We start from the raw sequence: 11,024 nt of genomic DNA on the forward strand, positions 1-11,024 counted from the left end.
GTTTGAAACCGCCCATTTTCTCTTTTTTCTTTTTGGTTTACTCGGTTTGGACTGGGTCTCGGATTGGTGTCCAGCCCTAATTATTATTATGAAAGTTCATGATGCAACGCGCATCTCAATCACACTTATTAATTATTAAGGTTTCTAATGCAACACGAATCTCAATGCACTTATGTCACAAGTATTAATTACAAATGAGGTTCACAATGCAACATACCAGTAGTCCTTTTATTTTTATTTATAAGCAAATTTTGACTTTTTAGATTCATTCAATAAATATTGTATTTAGATATGTAAAAACTAGATACATAATTTATTCAATGAATATAAAATATTAAAATTTACTTATAAATAGGAATAGAGAAAATATACTTTCCCGTCTCATATTATAAGCAAATTTCACCTTTTTAAATTTATTCTATAATTAATGTATATAGTCTGTATATAGACTGAATATATTAATTATTGAATAAATATAAAAAGCTGAAATTTGCTTATAATATGAGACTCGAGGAGTATGTCTTAATCTTTCTTAATCACATGTATTAATTACGACAATCGTTTACAATGAAACACATATCTCAATGCATCACAATTACACATTAACTACAATGGAGATTCCCAATGTAACAATGTCGCAACCCAATTCGATCACACATATTAATTTCAAGACTTGATTACATTGTTGAGTCTCTTATTTTATTACATTAACACACTTTCTTATAATTAAACTTTTCTAATACATCAAATATCACATTTGTTACAATTCTGATTCCAAATTATATTGTTAATTTGTTTTCAAATATAATTTTTCTCTCAAAAATTATAATTTCTATTCAAAATTAAACTTAGAACAATAAAATCCTACAAATAATAATAATTTGTGATTGATTCACACTATAAAATATTTTACATTGTCAACGCTTTCTAGTTATGCCCTTAAAATAAATGTTATCAATCAAAATAGAACCATTTTTTTAAAAGTACATCAATTAAACTAATTAATTAAAAATAAATAAATACTCAATAAAATGTGTATTTTTTTAGTAAGTAATATTTATTCCATTTTTACACAATATCTAAGAACACTATTTAGAAAATCCAAAAATTAAAAACACTAGTTGAGAAAAGAAAGTGTGTTGATTTAAGTTAGAAAAAAAAAAACCCAAGAAGTAAATGTAAATGAAGATCAAGTTGACATAGTTGTACTTGTAGTTATAGTTCTAGTTATTATGTTTCCAAAGTAAAAGCTAAGTTAGGCACTCTCTCTTTTCTCTTTTCTTGTTTCTCTTTCTTTCTTTCTCTCTTACACACACACAACTCAGAAACAAAAACTCACACCACCAACTCTCATCACATCAATCAATACCATTCCTCTCTGATCCAAAGCCAACCAACCCGCATTCACCAAAATGGATTCCCGCTCACCTCCACCACCACCCACCATGATGGTGGGCCCCACATCTTACGCTCCGACCAACACCTCCATGATCAGCCCTAATTCCTCCACCACCAACCTCATGTCTCCGGCCACCGCTCGTTTTCCTTTCACCTCGCAGCAGCAATCGGACCCGTTCGCCGTCACTCACGACAGCCCTTCTTCGCCGTCCACGCTCGGCAAGAAGAAGCGTGGCCGGCCGAGGAAATACTCCCCCGACGGTAACATTGCCCTTGCTTTGGCTCCGAATCGTGTCTCTTCGCCTGCTGCTGCGACATCCGCTTCTGCTGGAGATTCCGGAAACGCGGAGGCTCCTGCGAAGAAACATAGAGGAAGACCTCCTGGCTCTGGGAAGAAACAGTTAGATGCGCTTGGTACTTGTTTGTTGTTGCTTTTTTTGTTCTGGTTTTTGATTTAAGTGCTTATTTGAATGTAGCTGATTGTGATTATTTTTCTTTTGTTTTTGTTCTGTGAAGGTGCTGGTGGGATTGGATTCACTCCACACGTTGTCTTGGTGGAGTCTGGTGAGGTAATTCTTCCGACTCTCGAGCTTGGGTAGTAGTACTATTATTTGTATCTTATGTAGCACCGATACCTCAGAAAAAAAAGAGTGTTTGTGTCGGTGCTGGTATCCGACACATACGTTTAATTTATTGATTTTTCAAATTATTACCAGTGGCGACGTGTTAGGGTCATGTGTCCGTGCTTCATAGCTTGTATCTATTCAATTCAATTTCTGGTTTATATTGCTGTTACATTTTTGTTGGTAATTTTTGTGACTTGTTATTGAAATTACACTTTGATTATTATATTTCAGAGTGAGGTAAAGTTAGTTGGTTCCGGTGGAGACAAACATTAGATGAAGTGGTTTTATTTCTAAAATTACTTAGAAAATAAGAATAAGAAGCATAAAAATCGCGTATTTGGTTTGGCTCATTTGATTCACCTTCTGCATTTGACATTTTCATTACATGAAAAATCTAGTCACTTGTTGATAGCTCTTGTTAATGTTATGGGGTGATACTTCATTTGATTTTTTAGCTGGGGGTATTAAAGTTTTAGTTTTTAAAGATTTTTTAGTTATTGGGCTGCTGTACAAATTGCGCTGTTAGTTTTCTGTTGATAGCGGGAACGAAAAGGATGAAGTTTTTGCTCTTACCACTTGATTGTAACTTATGAAGACGATCTTGTGATGATTATTGGCTTGTCATTTATTTAAATGTATTTTTTATTTTTTGGAGACTAACTTCAACGGGATTTCCCTGAGGTGTTTTTTTAGGGATTTTAATCTATTTGGCGATGGAAATAGAGTGTCAAATCTGTATTGTCTAATTAGTTATACTGTGCATACGGATAGTACTCAAATTCAGATCCTCGTATTACAAGAAATATACGAATTTTATTCTTCATGTTCATCTTGTTCCTTTTAATGTTCTATATAGCGCTAAAAGCTTTCCTTTATTGCATGCAAACTTGCTATCAATGGCTTGTTCTATAGTCAGTCCACTTAATAAGCCATCTATCGCCGAGTTCATCAAATTCCTTATATTTGTTGCTGTGAAGTGTGTGTTAATTTTGGGTATCTTATTAAATCTATTTGAGAATTTAAGAGGTTTATTTCTTATAGTTTCTGTTTTGAATAATGTTTTTGAGATTATTGATTAACATTATTGCATAGAGTGGCACTCCGCACTCTGAAAGGAAGTAAGTAACTTATAGCATTCACTTGCAGTTTCTGTTTTGTTCAAGCAGCTTAGATAGTTTGTTCGTTCTTGGTTTTAATCTATTATGTGAAGTTCCCATCGGTAGGGCTTGTGTAGGTTCCACTTTTTTATAAACAATTCTCACCAGTATGCTTCTGTTGTTTGCAGGACATTACAGAAAAAGTTATGGCCTTTTCTCAGTCAGGGCCTCGAACAGTTTGTATTCTTTCTGCCAATGGTGCAATCAGCAGTGCAACCCTTCGACAGCCATCTGGTGGTATTGCAAGATACGAGGTACATTTTATATTCATTGAGAATGTTATCGATATTTGTTTATTACCTTATCCATTGTATCAAAGTTTGTATGCTATATTGGTAATGATCTATCAATACATGATTGCTTGACATGCATACTCCTTCAGGCACATCATGTCAATTAAAATATGGAACTCAATTCTTTATTATTGTCCAACAAGTAATGGAAGTTTTTCACGTGTTCTATTATAAATGTAATTGTGCTATTGAAAATCTCTAAAAGGTTTCTGTTTTCTATTTAATTATAAAAATCTCTAGGAATCAATCTCTAAATTATTGAGTATCAAATCACATATTCGATAGTGTCCTCTCTAAAATGCCAAGTGGAAATAGTTTTTCTGTATACTCTCTGTTGACTTAAAAAAAGTGCTATTTAGTATGAGATGAATTTTATGAACAAAGCTAGAAGAACTTTATCAACAAAAAAATGTGGGAGCAAGAGAGAGGTTGGACGAAAGATAAACACAACTGACATTTTAATAATCACTCATACAACTCATATGAAAGCCATGAATCACTATTTGCTCCAAGCATTTCTTGCATGTATTTCATTTAATCTAATTTCTTGCATTCTCTATTTTTTTCTACTATAATTATGTTGAAAATTCTGCAAGAAAAGACCAACTTGTAGAGATATTGGAGCATAGAAATTCAAATTGATAAAATGTTATATTTTAAACAAATCCACTTTCAGAATTGTTAGTGAAAGAAAATACTGACTCAATTTGCATGCTTAGGTTTGTTGTCTGTAATCTTATACTAAATTTTGGATGAATGTTTTCTTTATTATATGAGTGCAATATTACAGTATAAAATAGTGGCCATTTTTTTTTGCCTTTCATCTTTTCTTTTTAGACCTATCTTTACCTTGGAAAAGGTGCTTTTGATGTTCTGTATCTATTGTTGTGGCTGGAACTGGGGTCGTATAATCAGCATGTCGCAGCCCAATAATAAAACTTCCTAAAGGAAATTTGACTGAGTTGCAAGGATCAACACAAAATTTGGGGAGCTTGTTACACAAAATTACTTGCGTTTTTAAGTGCATGGCCTATGTATTCCCATTTACTGCCAGTCTGATATTGATTCCTCATCGGAGGACCTCTTTCTACTGAGAAATTTTAGGCTGTTAAACATCAAGGTAATTAAGTAAGGTTATAGGAATTTGACAAGGTTTCTCTAGAGTGTTTAGTATGGCCTTGACTACTTGGAGTGCTCTCTCTATGACCTCAAAAGAACGTGTTATTATCCCTTGCTTGGGATCGCGTTGACACAATCCTAGACGCAATAGAAGCTTCCCTTCGACCTATTGTGAAGGCAGAAGTGGACTCTTACTTGACAAAGTTTCTTCTTGAATTCCCTAGTATTTTTGATAATAATTATTGATGAATTTTATTGCCATCTGAATGCATATAAATAGGCTTACAATAGAAGAGTCCTAGTTAAATTAGTCTAGTAACTACTTTTTTCTAAAATTACTATCATTTAAAATCAAATGATAATAATCTTATTGATTAGGTTAACTGTGTTCTAACCCCGAAACCGTATCCTACAAATATTGAAATTCAATTTTAAATTTTTTGTTATGCTAACTTATTAAAAGTAAATAAAATAATAAATCTTAATCAACACATTTAATCTAATCAGTAGAATTAGAGGTCCATATCATCATTTCCCCTCTTGACATTGAGATTGTCCTCAAGCTCAAATTTGGGATAAGTCTTGCCAAACTGATCAAAAGGTTTTCAAGTTTCATCTTCTGGAGTATAATATCCTTCCCACTGGATTAACAATTTTCTATTTCCTCTATTTATTCTGCTGCAAAGAGCTGCTCTGGGAATAGGTAAGGCCTTGCCATTTAACACTTGAGGTAAGTTAGCTTTCTGGTTTGACATTGCAGAACCATTGTTGACGCTTCTACTAATAATATCCCTCACTTTCAGCATTCCTCGTGAACACTTTAGTTTGTATTAAAATGCTCGAGCCATTTTCATAGAAACTGAGATTTTCTAGTTGTTGAAGTAAAATATCCATCTTCAATTCATTGATAAGCTCGACGGTAAATAAGTCCTTTTTTTGTCTAAGCTTAAGATCATGGGTTATGGCAAGCAAGGATTGAAACTAACAATGATAATCTTACACAAATCGTGTTTGTTTGAGGTTGGCGAGTTCTCCCAATGGATTATTGCTCATAGGTAGTGTGAATCGTATATGGCAATATTTCTATATGACGACATTCATTGTAGCGTGCCCACACTGTTTTGGGCTCTTCTTCCATTTGATTAAACCATAGTTCTGCTTGTCCTATTAAATAAAACGCTGCTAGTCCTACCTTTTCTCCATCAGCAATTCTTTGATTTTGAAAAAAACTATCAAAGGGCCTTAGCCACCCAAATGGGTCCCTTATTCCATCATAAGAGGGGAATTCCATTTTGGAACAACGGGGAATCATGCCCCCCGCCCCCGTCCATCATAAGAGAGGAATTCCATTTCGGAACAACGGGGAATCATGGGAGCAAACTAGCTTTTTTATGCAGCTTTATCACAAATCTCCACCTTGGAACAAACTCTATAACATCGAGGGAGCAAACTATCTTTCTTCATGCAGCTTTATCCATTGCATACATGGAAAAACTTACAGTTGGACAATGTCTTGGTGATCATTTCAGCAGCACTATCTTCCGTCGAAACCTCCAACACTTGGACTTCTCCACGCTCAATTATTTCTCTGACAAAATGCAGCCTCACATCGATGTGTTTGGTTTGCTCATGATAGACTGAATTCTTCGACATATGCATGACATTTTGACTATCTCATTTAATAGTGACAACTTGACCTTGAAGTTTTAGCTCCTTAGCAAAATCTTTAAGCCATAATGTTTCTTTCACAACTTTAGAGAGGGCAATATATTTCACTTCAGTGGTTGATAATGCGACAACCTTCTAAAGTGTCGCTTTTCAACTGATTGTTGTGCAAAACATAGTGAAAACATATTAATAGATTTTCTGGAATCTATACAACTTGCATAATCAGAGTCGATAAATTCTTCAATTTCTGCTTTACAGTCAACACCGTAGGCTCCATCATAAATCAGGACTCTGTTGAGAGACCCATTTATGTACTTTAGAATCCATTTCAATGCTTGCCAGTGTGCCTTTCCAGGATTGACCATATACCTGCTTACAAAACTCGCTCCATGCGCTATGTCTGGCCTTGTACAGACCATAACATACATCCAAGAATCTACTATTTTAGCATATGGAATGCTATTCATATAAGCTCTTTTAACTTCAGTACTAAGACTTTGAGTCATACTCAGCTTGAACTGAGGATTAGTCGGTGCTACTACAGACTTTGAATTCGACATACCAAACTTGTCGAGAATCTTCTTCAAGTATGTCTCTTGAGATAAGCACAATCTCGATTGCTTTCTATCTCTTTGGATGTTAATCCCAAAAATCTTGGATGCAGCTCTTAGATCCTTCATGTCAAACTCCTTATTGAGTTTAGCCTTCACCTTCATTACATCCTCGACACTGTTGCATGCTATAAGAATATCATCCACATAAAGCAACACAATAACAAGTGAATTTCCAGGTCGAAATCTAAAGTAAACACAATGACCGACCTATCTTCTAGTGAAACCTATGTGTACCATAAACTTGTCGAATCTCATATTTCATTGTCGAGGAGATTGTTTCAGTCCATATAGAGATATATTTAGCTTGCACACACAATTTTCCTTTTTCTTTTCTGCATACCCTTCAGGTTGCCTCATCAGGATTGTTTCATCTAGATCACCATACAAGAAAGCAGTCTTCACATCCATCTATTCCAGCTCTAGGTTGAACTTTGCCACCATGGCAAGTAGCATTCGAATGGATTTATGCTTCACAACAGGTGAGAACACATCATTGAAGCCGATTCCTTCATTCTGAGTGAACCCCCTAGCAACCAATCTTGCCTTGTATCTCTTCGACATCACTCCTTCGATTCCTTTCTTGATCTTGAAAATTCATTACAACTGACTAACCTGGCCCTTGCAGGTTTCTCAATCAGCTCCCAAATGATATTATCATGAAGAGATTTCATCTCATCATCAATGACCTTCAACCATTCAGTTTTATTTCGATTCCTCACAACTTCTTTGTAGTCTCTAGGTTCTTCATGAAGAACCTCACTCGCAGAGATAAAGACGAAAGCTATGAAATCTACATAACCAAGTCTATGAGGTGGCTTAATAACTCTTCTCGATTTGTCTCTAGCTAACAGGTAGTCATTATCAGTTTCCTCATCTTCATTAGCAACTTCTGCTTCTTCTTCGACTTTATCTGGGTTTTGCAATTCAACATCGCCATGCTCCACCTCAACATGAATCTCTTCCTGTTCCAGCTCTTCCACAGAAATTTTTGTATTTTGACCATCATAAGTTTTCTTGAAAGCCATTTCAGCTTCACTGAAAACTACATCTTGACTTGTGATACACCTTCTGTGACCTGGCTCTAGGCACCCCAGCCTATAAGCTTTGGCTCCTTCAGGATATCCTATGAACATGTATCTCAGAGCTCTAGGTTCGATCTTGTCTTGTCTAATTTGAGCATAAGCTACACAGCCAAATATTCTAAGTTTGTCGAGATCTGATGGATGACCCGATCAAACTTCTTCAGGTGTCTTCATCCCTAACGCAGTCAAAGGACATCTGTTTATCAGGTAAGTTGTAGTCATAATTGCTTCAGCCAAAAACACCTCCGACAAGCTCGCACTTACCAGCATACACTTTACTCTTTCCAGAATGGTTAGATTAAACCTCAACAAAACCATTTTGCTGTGTAGTACATGCAGTAGTTTTGTGCCTTGCAATACCAAAGGCAACACAAAAACTTTCTCCTTTCTCCTAGACCTAACTTCCCAATTAGTGGGCCTACATGGACCCAACCCAACATTAATATTATGGATCCTATCACTACCCCTTCTCGAGACTAGAGTTCAATCCAATATTCCACAATAGTAATCCTATTTAATAAGTAAATTCTGTTCTAACCCCTAAACCTTGTCCTAAAAATACTGAAATTCAAATTTAGAAATTCCTTTATGCTAACTTTATTAAAAGTAAATAAAGTAATAAATTCTAATCAACACAATTAATCCTAATCAGCAGAATTAAGAATTAGAGGTCCATATCAAAATGGTGGTGTCAAGGATAAGCTTTTGGGAGAGTTGGTCTACCTTCTTAACCTAATGATCAAGAGCTCAATTTTTGTTGGTCATCATTCTTCAAAATTACTGTTGTCAGCTCTTAATTAAATAGCTAGGGCATTGTCTATACAAAATATGCTAGCAACACTGTTTAATTGGTTAAAATTTAAATGGGTTCCACTAAATTTATATAAGGCCTACTTAGTGAGGCCTATTGTAATTTCAACCAATTAGAGTTTATTGAGAAAATTGTGTTAAAGAGTGAGACTTTTTCTGTCTTTACTTCATGTTTTCTGTGACAGACATGTTCAGATGTTATAAAATTATGCATCATCATATATTAACTTGAGGTTCTGGGTGAGCTGGTTCTCGACAGTGATGATTGGATGACTGTGGATTGGTGTATGTGTATGGCTTCTCAATCTTAGTTTCTTAGCTTTCCCAATGTATGTAGATTTTCCTTTATCCCTTCATTGAACAGAAGTGTAACTTACACTTCATGCATCGTTTCCAAATCCAGCAAGTTACCGTTGTTTAATCAATATGTGTAAAAAGTTGCAAAATAATATTGTGGGATTTTTTTTGTTCTTTAATAAGGAATTAAGTTCAACAGCATCTTTTATTTTTCGGTGTGTTTAGACACTTGTGATTGAGTTTATAATTAAATATCAATGTCTTTAAATTCAATTCTCTTCACAAAACTTCATTTTGTTCTGCAGGGCCAATTTGAGATCATATCGTTATCAGGTGACATGCACCTATCTGAAAACAATGGTGAACAAAGCAGACCAAGCAGTTTATACGTTTCTCTTGCAGGGGCTGATGGACGAGTTTTGGGTGGTGCAGTTGCTGGGGTTCTAATTGCAGCGTCAACGATACAGGTAATGCTCTAAAGTCTAGTAATCTAGTTTTGTGTCAACTGGTAAGAATGGACTTGCCATGAAATTGGCCCATATAAGTTTATCAAAGCACATAGTGTACACAACTTCTTGTATATAACTACCGGGGAGTCTTTTATGCACGTATGACATGATTAACCAAATCTGATACTCTACTTTTATGACATTTTGTAATCATTAATAGGTCATTGTGGGTAGCTTTATTATGGATCTGAAAAAGTCAAACTCAAGTATGGTGAAATCTGGGCCTTCTTCAGCACCAACTTCCCAAATGTTGAACTTCGGTGCACCTACAACTCCAACTAGTCCTACTTCTCAAGGGCCTTCAACTGAATCCTCAGAGGAAAATGAGCATAATGATCATAATAGTAATTTTAGTAGGGGGCCTGCACTCTACAACAATGCTAATCAGCCTGTTCATAATAATATGCAGCAGCAGATGTACCACCATCCACTATGGGCTGGCCAAACTCATCAGTGAAGACTTGACTTCGGATTAACAGTGCAGATGCAGGGTATTTGTTGGATTATTGTTCAGAGTTTAGTGTCTAGAGGTCAAGTCTAAAATGCTAACATGCATTATTGAGGACTGACATTAGAACAGTCTATTATTAAAGGTTTAAGTTAATCTTTCCATCGCTCAACCAGTTAGGGTTTTTTGTTCGTGTATCGTTTAATTATATATTAGTAACGATTCTAATGATGCTGGCCGAGGATATGCTCTTGCATTACCCAAATTCTGTCATTTTGGAGTTTGTTATCTGTACTCAGCAGTAACGTAGCTAAATTAAATCCGTGCTATTGCCCATTCATCATGCTTTACTTTTTATTTAGTTCTTGAATTTACTACAAATTCGGTGTCTCTGCCTGCATTAGTGTTGTTTTATGACATCTGAACCAGATTTTCAAACAACTTTCATAATTAAAATAAGATGTTGAAGCTTGTGTGTAGCACTAGCAATGGAGCTTATGGACCAAATCCCAGCGTGTCTGCCACAAAAATCACACCTTAATAATTGATCTTGCAAGACCTCTTCTTTGGTCGAAGAAATCATAGTTATATTACGATTTTATTGAACTTCTAAAGTGTAACTCTGATCGAAACCATGGTAGCATATGATGATTACTCCAAACTCACTCTAATGCCTTAATATTCATCTATTGGTTTCATCTCAAAATTTCAGTTGAGTTGTTGGAACATAGAATTGTTTTTTGGGTTATGAACTCATGGAGTGTCAAGGCATGTAAGCAGGTGCAAATCTATATTTGGTATATAGGAGGAATTAATTTGTCAACCCCAGACTTGTACCTGACACCCCCGAATCCTGAATCGAATAAAAAATCATTATAACCCTACTCAAAATTTCTACCCATTTTTACAAATTCATGTTTCTTCCTAGCTACGTGTTAGACGACTTAGTGATTTTAGTTTTGTGAGATCAAATATACATTTGATACATTCTTTTTATATTTTG

The 11,024-nt window shown here is 35.3% G+C and overlaps 1 protein-coding gene across 1 annotated transcript; it reads left to right on the forward strand.

Moving 5' to 3' along the window:
* The first annotated feature begins 1,228 nt into the window (after nucleotides 1-1,228).
* LOC131638585 (AT-hook motif nuclear-localized protein 8) lies at nucleotides 1,229-10,361 on the forward strand. Its single transcript, XM_058909155.1, has 5 exons — nucleotides 1,229-1,812; nucleotides 1,915-1,967; nucleotides 3,310-3,435; nucleotides 9,370-9,531; nucleotides 9,734-10,361. The coding sequence occupies exons 1-5, from the start codon at nucleotides 1,413-1,415 to the stop codon at nucleotides 10,028-10,030; spliced, it is 1,038 nt and encodes a 345-aa protein (XP_058765138.1). The 5' UTR covers nucleotides 1,229-1,412; the 3' UTR covers nucleotides 10,031-10,361.
* Nucleotides 10,362-11,024: the final 663 nt, after the last annotated feature.

This window comes from Vicia villosa, linkage group LG1 (genome assembly GCF_029867415.1).
Source record: "Vicia villosa cultivar HV-30 ecotype Madison, WI linkage group LG1, Vvil1.0, whole genome shotgun sequence".
Lineage (NCBI taxonomy): Eukaryota > Viridiplantae > Streptophyta > Magnoliopsida > Fabales > Fabaceae > Vicia > Vicia villosa.

Bases quoted from the DNA above. Each gene is read 5' to 3' on its own strand.
- LOC131638585 (XM_058909155.1), top strand. From the start codon at position 1,413: ATGGATTCCCGCTCACCTCCACCACCACCCACCATGATGGTGGGCCCC. The intron at 3,436-9,369 runs GTACATTTTATA...TTTGTTCTGCAG, and splicing joins GTGGTATTGCAAGATACGAG to GGCCAATTTGAGATCATATC. The intron at 9,532-9,733 runs GTAATGCTCTAA...AATCATTAATAG, and splicing joins TTGCAGCGTCAACGATACAG to GTCATTGTGGGTAGCTTTAT.